This window comes from Mandrillus leucophaeus, unplaced genomic scaffold, assembly GCF_000951045.1.
Source record: "Mandrillus leucophaeus isolate KB7577 unplaced genomic scaffold, Mleu.le_1.0 Scaffold649, whole genome shotgun sequence".
Taxonomy (NCBI): Eukaryota; Metazoa; Chordata; class Mammalia; order Primates; family Cercopithecidae; genus Mandrillus; species Mandrillus leucophaeus.
In genome coordinates this window covers 329,390-348,775 of record NW_012107019.1, presented here as the reverse complement: position 1 = coordinate 348,775, position 19,386 = coordinate 329,390, and the positions used below count along the sequence as shown (strand labels likewise).

The 19,386-nt window shown below is 42.6% G+C and overlaps 1 protein-coding gene across 2 annotated transcripts in view; it reads right to left on the bottom strand.

Moving 5' to 3' along the window:
* RNF170 (ring finger protein 170) overlaps positions 1–19,380 on the bottom strand; it is a 45,477-nt gene extending 26,097 nt beyond the window's left edge. The window contains exons 1-3 of one of the 2 annotated variants that reach the window (XM_012001038.1): positions 19,317–19,380; positions 15,308–15,311; positions 10,208–10,351 (exon numbers count right to left, since the gene is read on the bottom strand). In XM_012001038.1, the coding sequence (XP_011856428.1) occupies positions 10,208–10,344 (137 nt within the window). In that variant the 5' untranslated portion in view covers positions 10,345–10,351; positions 15,308–15,311; positions 19,317–19,380. Of the gene's footprint in view, positions 1–10,207; positions 10,352–15,307; positions 15,312–19,316 lie in introns of those variants that run through there. The other variant, XM_012001037.1, reaches the window with a different exon arrangement.
* Positions 19,381–19,386: the final 6 nt, after the last annotated feature.

Genomic DNA, 19,386 nt, shown 5'->3' with positions numbered 1-19,386 from the left:
TTTTTTTTTTTTTTTTTTTGAGACACAGTCTCACCCTGTTGCCCAGGCTGGGAGTACAGTGGTACACTCTTGGCTTGGCGGAACCTCTGTCTCCCAGGTTCAAGCAATTCTCGTGCCTCAGTCTCCCAAGTAGCTGGGATTACAGGTGTGTGCTACCATGCCTGGCTAATGTTTGTATTTTAGTAGAGACAGGGTTTCGCCCTGTGCTGACCAGTGTTGGCCAGGTTGGTCTCAAACTCCCGGCCTCAAGTGATCTGCCTGCTTCGCCCTCCCAAAGTGCTGGAATTACAGGCGTGAGCCACCATGCCCCGCCAAGAACATTCTTAATTCATGAGAGGGGATCAAAATACCAACATTTACAGCAGTTTGGAAGAAGTTTACTTCAGCCCTCATGGATGACTTTGAGAGGTTCAAGACTTCAGAGGAAGAAGTCACTGCAGATATGGTGGAAACAGCAAGGAAACTAGAATTAGAAGTGGAGCCTAAAGATGTGACCAAACTGCTGCATCATGACCATATTTGATCAGATGAGGAGTTGCTTCCTATGGATGAGCAAAAGAAGTGGTTTCTCAAGATGGAATCTAATCCTGGTAATGACGTTGTAAGCATTGTTGAGATGACAACAAAGGATTTAAAATATTACATAAACAAAGTAGACACAGCAGAGCCAGGCAGGGTTTGAGAGGATTGACTCCAGTTTTGAAAAGAAAGTCTGTGGATAATATGCAATCAAAGTGCATCACATGCTACATACAGAGGAATCTTTTGTGAAAGGAAAAGTCAGTCAATGTGGCAACTTTATTTGTTGTCTCATTTTAAGAAACTGCCAGCCAGGCGCAGTGGCTCATGCCTGTAATCCCAGCACTTTGGGAGGCCGAGGCAGGCGGATCACAAGATCAGGAGTTCAAGACAAGCCTGACTAACATGGTGAAACCCCGTCTCTATTAAAAATACAAAAATTAGCCGGGCATGGTGGTGCACGCCTTTAATTCCAGCTACTCAGGAGGCTGAGGGAGGAGAATTGCGTGAACCCAGGAGGTGAAAGTTGCAGTGAGCTGAGATCATGCCACTGCACTCCAGCCTGGGTGACAAACGATACTCTGTCTCAAAAAAAAATCACACTGCCACAGCCACCTCAACTGTCAGCAACCACCACCCTGATCAGTCAGCAGCCTTGACATGGAGTCAAGACCCTCCACCAGCAAAAACATTACGACTTGCTGAAGGTTCAGATAGATAACTGTTAGCATTTTTTAACCATAAAGTATTTTATAATTAAAGTATGTATATTGTTTATTAGACATAATGCTATTGTACACTTCAAAGACTATGATATAATGTGAACATAACTTTTATATGCACTAGGGAACCAAAAAATTCATATGACTCACTTTATTCGTTTTATTGTAGTGGTCTGAAACCAAACCTGAAATATCTATGGGGTATGACTGTATCTGATAATAATATCAGAATATATATAGAACTCGTAACTCAAAAACAAAAAAGTAAACAACCCAATTCAAAAACGGGCAATGGTCTTTAATAGTCAATTCTCCACAGAAGACAGACAAACTGCCAGGTATGGTGGTGCACACCTGTAGTCCCAGTTACTCGGGAGGCTGAGGCAGGAGAACTGTTTGAGCCTAGGAGTTCTAAGCTGTAATGCAATATGCCACTTGGGTGTCCCCACTAACTTTGGCATCAATATGATGACGTCCCAGGAGCAGGGCACCATCAGGTTGCCTAAGGAGGAGTGAACTGGCCCAGGATGAAAACAGAGCAGGTCAAAACTCTGGTGTTGCTATTTACAGGAGCAAAGACATGGAATCAACCTAGATGCCCATCAATGGTGGACTAGATAAAGAAAATGTGGTGTATATACACCATAGAATACTATGCACCCATAAAAAGGAAAGAAATCGTGTCCTTTGCAGCAACATGGATACAGCTGCAGGTGATTTTCCTAACTGAATTAATATAGAAACAGAAAATCAAATACTAGGGCCAGGAGCGGTGGCTCATGCCTATAACCTCCGCACTTTGGGAGGCTAAGGTGGGCAGATCGCTCGAGCCCAGGAGTTTGAGACCAGCCTGGGCAACATGGTGAAACACCGTTTCTACAAAAAATACAAAAATTAGTTGGGCATGGTGATGCACACCTATAGTCCCAGCTTGGGAGGCTGAAGTGAGAGGATCACTTGAGCCTGGGAGTTTGAGGCTGCAGTAAGCCATAATCACGCCACTGTACTCTAGCCTGGGCAACAGAGTGAGACCCTATCTCAAAAAGAAACCTCAAAAACCAGACAGATGAATGGCCACTAACCATGTGAAGTGATGCTGAACATAATTACTCAGTAGGGAAATACAAATCAAAACCACAATGAGTTACCACTTCATACCTATAAGGATAGTTATTATTTAAAACACACACACACACACACACATAGAGAGAATAACAGTGTTGGCAAGGACGTAGAGAAACTGCCATGGTGCCTTGCTGGTGGGAATATAAAGCAGGGCAGTTGCTGTGGGAAACAGTCTGGAGGTTCCTTAAAATGTTAAACACAGAAATTACTTTATGACCCAGAAATTCCAGTTGAAAACATAGACTCAAACAGATACTTGTACACCAGAGTTCCTAACAGCATTATTCACAACAGCCAAAAGGTGGGAGTAACCCAAATGACCACTGACAAATGAATGGAGAAACTAAATATGGTATGTACATACAATGAAAAATTTTAAATTTTAATATTTTTTAGAGACAAGGTCTTGCTCTGTTGTCCAACCTAGTCTCCAACTCCTGGGCCCAAGCAATCCTCCTACCTCAGCCTCCCAAAGTGCTAGGATTATAGGTGTGAGTACCATACCCAATGAAATATTATTTATCAATAAAAAGGAAGGAAATTCTAATACGTGTTACAACATAAATGAACTTTGAAAACATTATGCTAAGTGAAACAAGTTAAACACAAAAGCACAAATACTGTATGATTCTACTTTATGAGGTGCATAAAATCAGCTCATTAATGGAGACACAAAGTAGAACACAGGTTACCCAGAGCTGAACCATGGTAGTTGTTACTTAGATGGGCATAAAGTTTCTGTTAGGGAAGATTAAACACCACATGGTCAGGCCAGGCACAGTGGCTCACACCTGTAATCCCAGAAATTTGGGAGGCTGAGGTGGGTGGATTGCTTGAGCCCAGGAGTTCAAGACCAGTCTGAGCAACATGGCAAAACCTTGTCTCTACCAAAAATACAAAAAAATAGCTGGCTATGGTGGTGTGCGCCTGTGGTCTCAGCTACTTGGGAGGCTGAGGTGAGAGGATCATTTGAGCCTGGGGGGCGAAGGTTGCAGTGAGACAAGATTGTGCCACTGCACTCCAGCCTGGGCCAGAGAGAGAACCTGTCTCAAGAAGAAAAAAAAAAGAAAGAAAAATAACATGTTCTGACTTATAAGTGGGAGCTAAACATAAAGATGGAAATAATAGACATCAGGAACTTCAAAAGTGGGGAGACTGAAAGAGGGTGAGGGTTGAAATACTACCTATTGAGTACAGTGTTCACTATTTAGGTGATGGGTTCACTAGAAGCCCAAACTCACCATTATGCAATATATCCAAGTAAAAGACCTGCACACACACCCCCAAAATCTAAAATTTAAAAATAAAAAAATAAAATAAAGTTTGGGATGATGAGGAAGTTCTAGAAGTAGATGGTGATGATGGTTACACAACAATATGAGTGTACTTAACGCCATAGAATTACACACTTAAAAATGGTCTGAATTAGCCAGGCATGGTGACGTGTGCCTGTAGTCCCAGCTACTCAGGAGGCTGAGACAGAAGGGTCGCTTGAACCCAGGAGGTGGAGGTTGCAGTGAGTCAAGATTGTGCCACTGCACTCCAGCCTAGGTGACAGAGTGAGACTCTGTCTCAAAAAAAAAAAAAAAAAAAAGAGAGACCTGTCTGAATTTTAAACTACACATGCCATCCCTTCCCCAACACATCATGATTACCTCAGTAATCACGATTACTTCACTGATTACCTCAAGACAATGTCCAAGTAATCGGGAGCACATTATGTAACTTGAAAAGATGTCACTGTAGGCTGAGTGAAAATCTCATCATTTATCTCCACTCACTGTCCCAGTGGCCCCAGTTCTGCCCATGAAACCATGCAGAATAAATTTAATTCTTTTTTTTTTTTTTTTTTGAGATGGAATTTCGCTCTTGTCACCCAGGCTGGAATATGGTGGCGTGATCTTGGCTCACAGCAACCTCCGCCTCCCAGGTTCAAGAGATTCTCCTGACTCAGCCTCCGAGTAGCTGGGGTTATAGGCGCCCACCACCACACCCAGCTAATTTTTATATTTTTAGTAGAGACGGAGGTTTCACAATGTTGGTCAGGCTGGTCTCGATCTCCTGACCTCCAGTGATCCATCCACCTCAGCCTCCCAAAGTGCTGGGATTACAGGCGTGAGCCACTGAGCCTGGCTCTAATTTTTTTTTTTTTTCTATTGCTGCTGCACAAATTAAAATTTTATTCTTTAACAAGACCAAGCCCTCATCACAAAGACAGTTTTACTGTCCAAGAGTCCCTTCCCTAAGCTAGACATCCCTCCTTCCTTCAAGCATTTTATGATTTGTTTCCTCAGCTTTCCCTATTTTGACAGTCTCCCCTGAATGTTTTCCAGTTTAAAATGCTAGTCCCAAACTGAACATAATGCAGATTTGACCTTTAGCTATTAATTTTATAAAAGTAGCCAATAAAGTTTTCAGCATCTACAATATACAATTGCCTTATTAAATGAATTTTTTCTTTTTGAGATGGAGTTTTGCTTTTTGCCCAGGCTGGAGTGCAGTGGTGCGATCTCAGCTCACTGCAACCTCTGCCTCCCGGGTTCAAGCAATTCTCCTGCCTCAGCCTCCTGGGTAGCTGGGATTATAGGCACCCACCACCACACCTGGCTAATTATTGTATTTTGAGTAGAGAGGGGATTTCATCATGTTGGCCAGGCTGGTCTCGAACTCTTGACCTCAGGGGATCCACCTGCCTCAGCCTCCCAAAGTGCTGGGATTACAGGTATGAGCCACTGTGCCAGCAAAAATGGAAACTTTTTAGTTTGGGCTTCACATCATTCTAGTCCGGTGATGTGGAAAAAAAACTTTTATTATGCAAATAATAAATATTCATAGTAGAGAAATCAGAAGACAATAGAAAAATATTTAAAATAAAATTAGTCTTGGCCGGGTGCGGTGGCTCATGCCTGTAATCCCAGCACTTTGGAAGGCCAAGGCAAGGCGGGTGGATCACAAGGTCAGGAGATTGAGACCATCCTGGCAAACATGGTGAAACCCCGTCTCTACTAAAAATACAAAAAAATTAGCCGGGCATGGTGGTGGGCGCCTGTAGCCCCAGCTACTCAGGAGGCTGAGGCAGGAGAATGGCCTGAATCCAGGAGGCGGAGCTTGCAGTGAGCCGAGACTGCTCCACTGCACTCCGTCCTAGTCTACAGAGCCAGACTCCGTCTCAAAATTAAAAAAAAAAAAAAAGTCTTATAAATATAATTTTAAACATAATAGGTTACTTAAGGTTTTGTGATCTTTTTCTTTTTTTCTTTTTTTTTAAGATGGAGTTTTGGGCCGGGCGCGGTGGCTCACATCTGTAATCTCAGCACTTTGGGAGGCCGAGGCGGGCGGATCACGAGGTCAGGAGATTGAGACCCTCCTGGTTAACACGGTGAAACCCCATCTGTACTGAAAATACAAAACATTAGCTGGGCATGGTGGCGGGTGCCTGCAGTCCCAGCTACACGGGAGGCTGAGGCAGTAGAATGGCCTGAACCCAGGAAGCAGAACTGGCAGTGAGTTGAGATCGCGCCACTGCACTCCAGCCTGGGCAAAAGGGCGAGACTCCGTCTCAAAAAACAAAACAAAACAAAACAAAAAAAAAGATGGGAGTTTTGGTCTTGTCGCTGCCCAGGCTGGAGTGCAGTGGTACGATCTGGGCTCACGGCAACCTCTGCCTCCTGGGTTCAAGCAGTTCTCCAGCCTCAGCCTCCCGAGTAGCTGGGACTACAGGCATATGACACCACACCTGACTAATTTTCATATTTTTAGTAGAGATAGAGTCACCATGTTGGCCAGGCTGGTCTTGAACTCCTGACCTCAGGTGATCCGCCTGCCTCAGCCTCCCAAAGTGCTGGAATTACAGGCACGAGCCACCGTGCCCTGCCTCTCTTTTTAAAAATGCATATGTGTAACTGAAACTTTGCACTGCTTGACTAACATCTTTCCATCGCCTGACAGCCACCATTCTGCTCTCTGCTTCTGTGAATTCAAATGTTTCATATTTTACAGTTAAGTGAGACTGTGCAGTATTTGTCTTTCTGTGCCTTATTTCAGTGAACATCATGTCCTCCAGGTGCATCCATGTTGTTGAAAATGGCAGAATTTCCTTCCTTCTTAGGGACTGAAAAGCATTCCATTGTGTATACAGAGAGATCTATATACTCACATCACATTTTCTTCACTCATTCACTGGTGAACACCTAACTTGATTCCATATTTCAGCTATTGTAAATAATGCTGCAATGAACATGGGAGCACAGATATCTTTTCAACATACTGATGTAATTTCCTTTTGATATATACTACCCTAAAGTGTGATTGCTGGATCATATGGTAGTCCACTTTCAACTTTTTGAGGAACCTTCATACTGTTTTCCACAACAACTGTGCCATTTTATACTCCCCAAAAAAGTGCACCACAGTTCCCTTTGCTCCACACCCATGCCAATGCTTCTTTCATCTTTATTGTTTTCATCTTTTTGATAACGGCCATCCTAAAAGATACAAGGTTTTTTCTCATTGTGGTTTTAATTTGCATTTCCCTGGTGATTAGTAATGTTGAGCATTTTTTCATAAACCTTTCGGCAATTTGTATGTCTTCTTTTGAAAAATGTCTATATAGGTCCTTTGCGTGTATTTTTATTTTTTTGTTTTGTTTTTTTCTGAGACAGGGTCTTATTCTGTTGCCCAGGCTGAAATGCAGTGGTGTGATCATAACTCACTGCAGACTTGACTTCCCAGGCTTAAGTGATCTTGCCATCTCAGCCTCCAAGTAGCTGAGACTATAAGGTGCACCACCACACCCGCCTAATTTTAAAATTTTTGGTAGGCTGGGCATGGTGGCTCACGCCTGTAACCCCCTGACTTTGGGAGGCTGAGGTGGGTGGATCAACTGAGGTCAGGTGTTCGAGACCAACCTGGCTAACATGGTGAAACCCCATCTCTATTAAAATATAAAATTAGCTGGGTGCGGTGGCTGGTTCTTGTAATCCCAGCTACTCGGGAGGCTGAGGCAGGAGAATCGCTTGAACCTGGGAGGTGGAGGTTGCAGTGAGCCGAGATCCAGCCACTACACTCCAGCCTGAACAGGGTCTCACTCTGTCGCCCGGGCTGGTCTTCAACTCCTGGGCTCAAGTGATCCTCCCAAAGTGCTGGGATTACAGGCATGAGCCACTGTACCTGTCCAAATACCTTAATTTTGATGAAGTCTGGTTTATCTACTTTTTCTTTTGTTGCTCATGCTTTTGTTATCATATCTAAGATCCTTTGCTAAATTTAGTCATAATGATTTACCCCTACATTTAGCTCTGATATTTAGATTGTTGAGTTAATCTGGTGTGGTGTGGTCCAACTTTAATCTTTTGAATGTGGCTACCCAATTGTCCTAGCACTATTTGTTGAAACCTTTGCCCACTGAGTGGTCCTGGCACCCTTGTCAAAGGTCAGTTGACCATAGATATATGGCTTGACTATTTCTGAATCTTAATTCTGTTATACCAATGTTAGCTATCCCTCCCAACTGACAATTAGTGGCTCACACCTGTAATCCTAGCACTTTGGGAGGCTGAGGCAGGTGGATTGCCTGAGCCCAGGAGTTAGAGATGAGCCTGGGCAACATGGCAAAAACCCATCTGACCAAAACATAATAATAATAATAATACAAAAAAATTAGCTGCACACGCTGATGTGCACCTGTAGTCCCAGCTACTCAGGAGGCTGAGGTGGGGGGATAACCTGCACATGGGAAGTCCAGGCTGCAGCTAGGTGTGATACCACCACTGTTCTCCAGCCTGGGCTACAGAGTGAAACCTGGTTTCAAAAAAATAATAATAATAGAAAAGGCCCAAGGACAGAGCCCCGCAGCAATATACAATATTTTCTATTTGGTGTATATTAAAACATTAGTCATGAATCCTAAGAACAACCTGCTTGGTGGAGTTCACTTAACTCTGCTATCATCTAGTCATTATTTCCCCCATGATATGCACAGTGTATCACCAGTATCAATCACTCTGGATTATCACTCTATAAAATACCCTATTGTAATCAAGATAATGTTACCCTAAAAAGAGACTATCAATACAGAGGTAAAAAAGTAAATTAATCACCATTTTTTTAAGTTTTCACATTTTGTTTAATAATTCTTTCTATAGTTTATACAGGAAATACACTTACTTGTAATTTTTAGAATCATTTTTCTATTTTATAATTTTAAAAATTTATTTTCTATAATTTATACAAAATTTAACCTATCTTCATGTATTAACTCTTAAATTTCTACTTTATTATCTAGTTTCTACATACTGGTAGACAGACAGCTGAGCCTTTTAAATATTGTTCTTGATTCTATAATAGTCAATTTAAATTAATTTAATTTTTTTTTTTTTTTTTTTTGAGGCAGAGTTTCAGTTTGTTGCCCAGGCTGGAGTGCACTGGAGCGGTCTTGGCTCACTGCAACCTCTGCCTCCCGAGTTCAAGTGATTCTCATGCCTCAGTCTCCCAAGTAGCTGGGATTATAGGCACCTGCCACCATGCCCAGCTAATTTTTGTATTTTTAGTAGAGACGAGAGTTTTACCATGTTGGCCAGGCTGGTCCCAAACACCTGACCTCAGGTGATCCGCCTGCCTCAGCCTCCCAAAGTGCTGGGATTACAGGCATGAGCCACCACATCCAGCCTAAATTAATTTTAGAATCAGGTGCAGTGGTACATACCTGTAGTCCCAGCAACCTGGGAAGCTGGGATGGGAGGACTCCTTGAGTCCAGGAGTTCAAGTCCAACTGGGGCAACGCGGCGAGACCCTGTCTCTAAAATAAATAAATAGGCTGGGCATAGTGGCTCATGACTGTAATCCCAGCACTTTGGGAGGCGGAGTCAGGTGGATCACTTGAGGTAGGGGTTTGAGACCAGTCTGGCCAACCTAGCGAAACCCTGTCTCTATAAAAAATATGAAAAAATTAGGGCCAGGTGCAGTGGCTCATGTCTGTAATCCCAGCACTTTGGGAGGGTGAGGCAGGTGGATCACCTCACATTGGGAGTTCGAGACCAGCCTGATCAACATGGAGAAACCCCATGTCTACTGAAAATACAAAATTAGCCAGGCATGGCGGCGCATGCCTGTAATCCCAGCTACTCAGGAGGCTGAGGCAGGAGAATTGCTTGAACCCCAGAGGCAGAGGTTGCGATGAGCTGAGATAGTGCCATTGCACTCTAGCCTGGGCAACAAGAGCAAAACTCTCTCAAAAAAAAAAAAAAAAAAAAAAAATTAGCCAGGTGTGGTGGTGTGTGCCTATAATCCCAGCTATTTGGGAGGCTGAGGCAAGAGAATCGCTTAAACTCAGGAGGTGGAGGTCGTAGTGAGCTGAGATAGTGCCACGCACTCCAGCCTGGGCGACATAGTGAGACTCTGTTTCAAAAAATAAATAAATAAATAAATAAGTTAAAAAATTAAATTAATTCTAACATTAGTTCCCTTTTTACTATACAAGTCTTTTTTTGCCTTAATTTTTCCATTTAAAACAAGGTATTTTGTACTTATTATCTATATCACCTACAAGTTGACGGATTTAATTATGAAAATTAAAGTTTTTTTAATTGCCATATACCAACAGAAAATACTAATATTTTATTCAAAATGTGGATGATGAATTTAATTATTATCTGGTAAGACAGCTGATGACAGAAAATACATGTGTTAGATTCAAAGCCCTGTGGAAAATAACATACCTTGGTAAACATCTACAATCACTGAGCTCTGTTACTTGCTTTTCATATTAAGTATTATACATTATTAGGGGTCAAAAAGTCAGCAATCCTTGCAAATGTATTCAATTCTTTTGTCCTTAGTCTTACCTGAAAAGTGCATATACCAGGGTAGCAATCAAAGCGAAACTGACCACAACTGCCACAAGTACTTGGTCGCTTACTCCTTCTATAACTGAATCATCATCCAGTTTCAAACTTTGAACTTCACCTTGATATTTGGCCATTCCAGGTCTAAAATAAGAAGAAACAAGATGAGAGTTACAAATGACACAGTGAAAATGAAATATACTAATAAAAACAATGTAAATATAACTGACTTCTAACATATTTAGTTTCTGATAGGCTGCAATTAAGTACAACTCCAGTAGGGATTCCCCATCACTGAGTTCTTTAAAATTTGCCAGACACATTATTTTGTGGAGTACAATATTCTATTTCTTTTTCTTTTCTTTCTTTCTTTCTTTCTTTCTTTTTCTTTCTTTCTTTTTTTTTTATGGAGTCTTGCTCTGTTGCCAGGCTGGAGTGCAGTGGTATGGATCTCAGCTCACTGCAACCTCCGCCTCCCGGGTTCAAGCAATTCCCCTGCCTCAGCCTCCCAAGTAGCTGGGACTACAGGCACGCACCACTATGCCTGGATAATTTTTTGTATTTTAGTAGAGATGGGGTTTCACCATGTTAGCCAGGATGGTCTCAATCACCTGACCTCGTGATCCACCCGCCTCGGCCTCCCAAAGTGCTGGGATTACAGGCATGAGCCACTGCACCCAGTCAAATTCTATTTCTTTTAAAGAAAACAATTACTATAATTTATCATTTATTTATGTAGTTTTTAAAAATGTTTTTTCCTCTTCAAGCTTAACCCCTTTTAAAAAAAATCCATTCTTGGACCGGATGCAGTGGCTCACGCCTGTAATCCCACCACTATGGGAGGCCAAGGCAGGTGGATCACTTGAGGTCAGAAATTTGAGACCAGCCTGGCCAACATGGTGAAACCCCGTCTCTACTAAAAATACAAAATTTAGCCGGGTGATGTGCGCCTGTAATCTCAGCTACTCTGGACGCTAAGGCAGGAGAATTGCTTGAACCTGGGAGGCGGAGGTTGCAGTGAGGCCCAGATAGCGCCACTGCACTCCAGCCTGGGAGACAGAGCAAGACCCTGTCCCCCTCCCCGCCAAAAACAATAAATAAATAAAAGCCATTCTTGTCCAACTGCTCTTTTCTTATTCCTGAATAGCAAATAAATTCTCTACATAGATCAGATCCCTCTTCCCCCTCACAGCATGTGTATGTCTTGTGGCATTTCCCAAGTATTGACAGGAAAGAAAATATATTATAGTCTTCTGTAAGCATTCTCATATTCTCTAGCATATACCCTGTACATAATAGGACCTAACAGATATTTGTTTAAATAAAAGTGACTTACCATACTTACAGTGTTAGTAATTTGAAAAGTAAAAGACATTTAGGCTATAGAACATTTATAGTTATACTAAAACTACTTGAAATAATGAAAATTCTGGTGCTTGAAAAACTATTTGCCCACCTGAAACTAAGCTCAGCTTATGGTTCAGAATTCTTTGAACTGCTTGGAATATAGAATCACTCTGATGCTGCATTTCCTTATAAAGAGAAAAGGGAGGATAAGAAACTTTCCTTCCCATACTCTAAACTAGAGAAAAATGGTAGTACCCAATTCTATAGGTATGAGGGGAGATAGCCCAATCACACTGGAGTACAAATATCACAGGTAATTCACGTTTTTTTCAGACAAAACAGGAAGTGTCAAAGTCTTATAATACACCTGAAGAGAAATTAAGGAAATATTCAATTAAATATATATGAATAATTAAAATAAAGTTTTGCATTTATGTAACTTACTGAGCTGAAATAAGTTTTATTCAATATCATCACTAGTCAGGTATTTTGAGTATAGACGTCTCAACACCTTTGAAAATAATCTGAACTGGCTGCTAGTAAGAAAATTATCGCTCCTGGAAGAAACCTACGCAAACAGATGAAAGGCAGCTTTCATCAGCTTTACACGGAGTAATGGCCTGATACATGGAACTTTTAATGACTGGTTTCAAATAGCCATTACGAAGGGGCACACTAAGAAACTCACAGAAAGAGCTCTAATTGCAGTATTTTTATTCAAAAGAACAGTTAAATGAGCTGCCAATTGAAGTGAAGAGCCTTAAATAAGCCAGAGGTGGGCCATGGAGTCAATTTAGATTTTTATTTCGTCAGGTTTCCTCTTTTAAAATTAGAGATGCTATAGCTGTTTCAAAAGTCCTAAGGGCAGTGAGAACTACTTGCATCTGCTCAAAGATAACCCAAATGTTATCCCCCGTGTCAAGATTTCCAACCTCTAATTATCCCACAGAGCTGTGAAGGTTAAAACAAATTAACAGACTGGGCGAGGTGGCTCACGCCTGAAATCCCAGCACTTTGGGAGGCCCAGGCGGGCGGATCACGAGGTCAGGAGATCGAGACCATCCTGGCTAATACGGTGAAACCCTGTCTGTACTAAAAATACAAGAAATAGCCGGGTGTGGTGGCGGACACTTGTAGTCCCAGCTGCTCGAGAGGCTGAGGCAGGAGAATGGCGTGAACCCGGGAGGCGGAGCTTGCTGTGAGCGGAGATCGCGCTACTGCACTCCAGCCTGGGCGACTGAGCGAGACTCCATCTCAAAAAAAAAAAAAAAATTAACAGAGGTGAAAGTGCTTTGTAAGTTAAGTCTATAAACAAATGCACTGTAATTATTCCTACTCACATTTTCTCCTATGCTATACATTTAGGCAGTTTATTATTTTGTACTTAAAAAAATGCATTACATTTGTTTCTATGTCCTTCAAGGTGCGATCAGTGGTAATGCAAATAAATTATACTATACAACATATACATATAATATATATTATATTTGACTGCTATGCGATTATGCTTTTTTTTTTTTTTTTTTTTGAGACGGAGTCTTGCTTTGTGCCCAGGCTGGAGGGCAGTGACGCGATCTCAGCTCACTGCAAGCTCCGCCTTCTGGGTTCTCCTGCCTTAGCCTCCCGAGTAGCTGGGACCACAGGCGCCGGCCACCATGCCTGGCTAATTTTTTCTATTTTTAGAAGAGACGGGGTTTCACCGTGTTAGCCAGGATGGTCTCGATCTCCTGACCTGGTGATCCACCCACCTCAGCTTCCCAAAGTGCTGGGATTACAGGTGTGAGCCACCGTGCCTGGCCTGCGATTATACTCTTAAAATATTGCTTCATGTACATTTCCAAGAGCTCAGAGATCCAGGATATTTAAGTATTGCATGGCCATATTATTTCATTTGCATCATTTGAGAGCGGATATTCCCAGCAGTGTTGAGAGGAAAAGAGAAGGGCACCGCATTTTCTTGTCCCATGGAAATCCCAACAAAAGCCAGGCTGTCAAATGGAGATCTACTAATGCTGTTTGACCTGCTTGTTGGGGGCTTCTATAGCACAACTTCTGCCATAGTTTCTCATAAAATTGAAGTAAAAAAGCAACTGTAGGTGCTAGTGCCTAAAAATGAGGTATTGTACCATCACTTCAGTTTGGAAAGAGGCTGGTCTGATTTAAAACTCCAGAAGAGAAATAGGAAACAAAATTTCCTACTTGGGGAGATGACATATACCTCAGTCCTGAAAATGAATTCCAAAATCGAGGACTTCTGTTCTCCAACTTTTATTGTTTAGTGATTATCCAGAACTAAACAGTGCTGCTGATTCTGTCCAACCATACAGGCTGTAAACTGAAGCCCAAGCAGTTGTTGCTTGGACATGAAGAGCCCTGAATTTTAGTTCCAATTCTGTCACAACAACTGTGTAAAAGTAAATAAAATTTAAAAGTTGTTAGAACCTCTAAAACGCCTTAAGCCTTGAGAGAGATGTGACTATGATCTGGGTCACGTAACAGGTTTACAATTCTGTTTCTTAGATTTTTAGCTTAACTCTTCCTGATTGTTCTTGTTCTATAAACAACTAAGAAAAGACTAAGTCTTTTTTTTTAAAAGAGACCAGATCTCCTCCTTCTAACTGCTGATCTTTATTACAGATTAACTGCCTCTTTTATTGTCCTGTATGGAACTCAGACCAGATGGTGCCCCAAACAGGGATCTCATGACAGTTACACTCTTTCTCCCCTAAAAAAGACACCTTGACTAATCAGATCATTATAACTGTACATTAAGCCTTACATTAAGATATTAAAATTCTGTTAAATATAGAATTTTGTCTATATAAACAATCCCAAATGTTTATACCTAAGAGCACTGACTTCCATGCTTTTAAATCTGTCCTTTCCCAGGTGGCCTGTCCTCAACCTTTACACTTAAACTCTCTTTAAACTCAATTTTGACCTTTTAAATTATTTTAGCTTAACAACTGTGACTTTATTTCTTCACTTCCTTCTACTGCTAAATTTCTCTGATTCAGAGTTTCAGAATAGAGAAAAGGCCAGATCAAAGCTAACATTAGAGTGGTTATCAGTGAGCAGCTGGACTGGCAAAGTCAGACCAACACCCTCCCTAGGACACAGTTTCAGTTTCAATTCTTTCAAGTATGAATTACTTTAACAAGAAAAATAAAGCCAATACTTGCTTCCTCTCTTGATATGCAAATAGAGCTTCAATGTCTGGTCAGTGACCATTCTCATCTACCACCCAGTCGCTCAGTTTCCTGACGGTGCCTACTCCGGAGGCACCTACAATGACCTAAGTGGCATGACTGGCATGTCAACTGCTAAACACTCTCACTACACCATGAACTTCCTTTTTGAAAAAGATATTGCTCAAATTAATGTTTATAAATTAATTTTTAAAATTTATTTCTTGAGACAGGGTCTTGTTCTGTCACCTAGGCTGGAGTGCAGTGGCGCACCCTTGGCTCACTGCAGCCTCGACCTCCCAGGCTCAATCAATCTTCCTACTGTGACTATAGGCGTGCGCCACTAAGCTCAGCTAAAATTTTTTTATTTTTTGTAGAGATGAATTTCACTATCTTGCCCAAGCTGGTCTCGAACTCCTGGGGTCAAGGAATTTGCCCAGCTAGGTCTCCCAAAGTGCTAGGATTACAGGCGTGAAGTAGCACGCCCAGCCAAAAATGTTTATTGGTGCCAAATATTTACAGAATCTACAAGTGACTATAGTTTAGTTTTAGAATATGTAGATACTGTGCTCAATTGCTTCACCTTCAAAATTTATTATTAATCACAGAATGTTAAGCACTTAGTTCCAAGCATATAAAGTAACATCTTACTGGATTTATTTATTTTATTTTTTCACATTATTTGGACATTCAGGCCAGTGCAGTGGCTCATGCCTGTAATCACAGCATTTTGGGATGCCAAGGTGGGTGGATCACTTGAAGCCAGGAGTTTGAGACCAGCCTGGCCAACTTGGTGAAGCCCCATCTTTACTAAAAATACAAAAATTAGCCAGATGTGGTGGCACATGCCTGTAATCCCAGCTACTTGGGAGGCTGAGGAATGAGAATTGCTTGATCCTGGGAGGCAGAGGTTGCGGTGAGCCAAGATCACACCACTGCACTCCAGCCTGGGTGACAGAGCAAGACCCCGTCTCAAAAAACTGCCCAGATTTGATCATTACACATTGTATATATTTGTATGAAAATATCACAGGTACCCCATAAATACGTAAAACTATTATACATTCGTAAAAATTAAAAATACATTTTTAAATAATGAACTCCTTTCAGTCAGGAATCGTATCTTATTCCTGTTAGTAGTGAGCAGGGTCTTACATGTTGTAGTGGCCACTAAATGTTATTTACATTAAACCCAAAAACGTTATTAAATGCATAAAACATGCAATGTAATCTATTTCATGGTATCCTATAAAATATGAAAAGAAGAGTTACTAATACTCGGTTTTGAACTGTTTAAGATTCACAAAAACTGAACCCCATCCATCTTGGAAACTCTGCAGTATAACTGATAGAAGTTTGCAAAGAAACTGGCTTTGCCATTGCTCAGCTGGCTACATCTTATTGAGCAGTATCTTCAGACAGCAAAGCAGCACAAGTTCCAGAGTCAGACAGCCCTGGACTTACATAAAGTCTCTGTCGCAGCTTCCTCATATGTAAAAGGCATTAGGTTGAACCATATCAAACTGCCACTCTTTTTGGGGGCATGCAGTATGGGGGGAAGTACCTTGCCTTGTGAAGTTTACAATGAGATAATGAAGGTAAGGCATTTAGAATACTGCTTGGCACATCATATAGGCTCTCAGTAAATGGAAGCTACAGTGTTTTGGTTAATATTATTAACAACTGCCAAGGACTCAGCAGAACTACGATAAAAACTAGCCATGCCTGCCCCAGAGCTGCTCCACATAGTATCTCAAACTCTCTTTAATCACAGTTCTAAGTATGTGTTCCCTGGGAAGACAGGATGCAATCTGGAGCACTGTCACACAGGACATGCCCTCTTTAATCCGATAAGCAGCTGTGGGTGAGAACTAGCCTCCAACTAACCGGAGTAAGAGACAGCCAAGACAAGTTCAACTCACCTCTCCTCAGGCATTTCCAAAGCTTTCAGGGAAGGAAAAAAATAAACCACATAGAGAAAATAAGAGAAAAATAGGAAATTCCAGGACTTCCTGGAACAAAGGAGAGAATCTCAGTGCCTTTTTACCCTAAGGCTCATGTAGAAACTTGACAGCCACATGGCTTCTGCAATTACTCACATCCAAACGTTTTTACTAATTTCTTTCATCAAAGATAACTGGAATTACAAAATGAAACCTCCAGAACAACGCAACATCATGCACAAAAGCACTGTGGATATGCAGCCACGCTTGAAAAAGGAGGCTTTAGGTCAATTGTGTCAAAGCCTTGAAAACCCGGGCCACTGGAGGAAGGGTGCTCAGGACAGCACAGCCACAGCCACTCCAGTAGGGCAAGCATCTTGTCTGCCCATCTAAAGACAAGCTGCATGTGAGTCCGGCGTAAGTCAATGTGACATATACTCACTGACTTCATTTGTTTGCCTACAAGATTATAGGTCGCTTAAAAGTACTAGAAATTCGATAGAAATAACCTGATAAGGAATGTAGAAACTCTAGTTTGACAAATATCCAGAGGCACCAACACAGGAACCAAAGACAGGCGAGATACACATGTGTAACTTTTTTTTTTTTCCTCTTGAGACAGAGTCTTGCTCTGTCCTCTGGATGGAATGCAGTGGCGCGATCTCCGCTCACTGCAACCTCAGCCTCCCACGTTCAAGTGATTCCCCTGCCTCAGCCTCCCAAGTAGCTGGGACTACAGAAGCCCGCCACCACGCCCAGCTAATTTTTGTATTTTTAGTAGAGACAGGGTTTCACCATGTTGGCCAGGATCTCTTGACCTCGTGATCCGCTGGCCTTGGCCTCCCAAAGTGCTGGGATTACAGTGGCGAGCCACCGCGCCCGGCCACATATGTGTAATTTCTAAAGGTTTCTCTGCCCTTGGTGTAGGGAAGAATGCTTGAAAAAAAGACCATTGAGAATACTTCAGGTAAGTTTTTTTTTTTTTTTACACTTACAAAATGCTAAAGGATCGGGGTCAACTATCAAGTGGTACTCTGTAAGGCATCCTTAAAAACTCAATGCTGACTCAGGCTCGGTGGCTCACACTTGTGATCCCAGCACTTTTGGGAGGCCAAGGCGGGCGGATCACTGGAGCCCAGGAGTTTGAGACCAGCCTGGGCAACATAGTGAGACCCCCTCTCTACAAAAAATAAGAAAATTAGCTGAGCATCGTGGCCTGAACCTGTGGTCCCAGCTACTTGGGAGGCTGAGGTACGAAGATCACATGAGCCCAGGAGACAGGTTGCAGTGAACCAAGATTGCGACACTGTACTCCAGAACAAGATCCTTTCTCAAAAACCACCACCACCACCACCACCACCACCACCAACAAAACCCCAATCAATGTCGTCTTGGTAGGTTTTTTTTTTTTTTTTTTTTTTTGAGATGGAGTCTCCCTCTGTCGCCCAGACTGGAGTGCAGTGGCCGGATCTCAGCTCACTGCAAGCTCTGCCTCCCGGGTTTATGCCATTCTCCTGCCTCAGCCTCCCGAGTAGCTGGGACTACAGGCGCCTGCCACCTCGCCTGGCTAGTTTTTTTTTCGTATTTTTTAGTAGAGACGGGGTTTCACGGAGTTAGCCAGGATGGTCTCGATCTCCTGACCTCGTGATCCGCCCGTCTCGGCCTCCCAAAGTGCTGGGATTACAGGCTTGAGCCACCGCGCCCGGCCTTGTCTTGGTAGTTTTGAGTGCTCAATGAGAAAACCTACTCTCAATGGAAAAAAAAGTGGGGGAAAGGGGTTCCAGGAACTACAAAGCAAAGTGAAAGTGTGCCCTGGGAAGTTAACTTTGTCGCACTCCAAATAAAAACTCGGCATTGGCTGGTAGTTATGCATACTCTCTGTTTGCACTGACAATTCTCTAAGGACTCCAAGGCGCATGTCCCGGAAATTCCAACACATTTGCACTAGGTTCCAGGTACACCAGAATGTTTACAGCCATGTTCTGAGTAGCATCAGTCTGAACAAAACGCCCACCCAGAGTAGAATGGATTCACTGTTCTATTCGCACTGGAATACTAGGCAACAATGAAAATTACCTATAGATACACAGTACACCAATTTAATACTCATTGAAAACCACAAAACAACACACTGTGATCTACCCGCAAAAGTTCGAAAACAGGCAAAGGAAAACGAGATTGCATGCACACACAGATGATAAAACTGTAAGGAAAAGATCACACTAATCAGGCTGAGAGAATCAGGCTCCGAAAGGAGCACAGGGTATGGGTGAGAAACTCCTGGGGTGCCAGCAATGCCCTTTTCGTTTTTATCTGGGTGTTTTATTAATTCTTCTTTAAACATGTATGTCGTATGCACTTTTTTGCGTATGCTATATCTGTTAAAAATTTATCGGCAGCCCTGCAGAGAGATCGTGCCTCTAAAGAGGCGGGAGCTTCAGAACGATCCGCCTCGCCATTAAGCGAAGCCAACTCCGAACGCTGAGAAACGCAGGCCCGGGGTCGGCCGGGGTCCTTACGGATTGGCGAACGGGCGCACACCCCTCCTGCATTAAGGAGAGTTCTCAGGGTCGCGTTCCGAGCAACCCTAGAGGAAGCGGCGGTGTCCTCGCCGCCGGCCAAGCCCACTACAGCCGCTCTCCGCGTCGGCCCCTCCACTGTCGCCGGCGACTCCGCACAGCCGCGGAGCGATTCTGGGGCT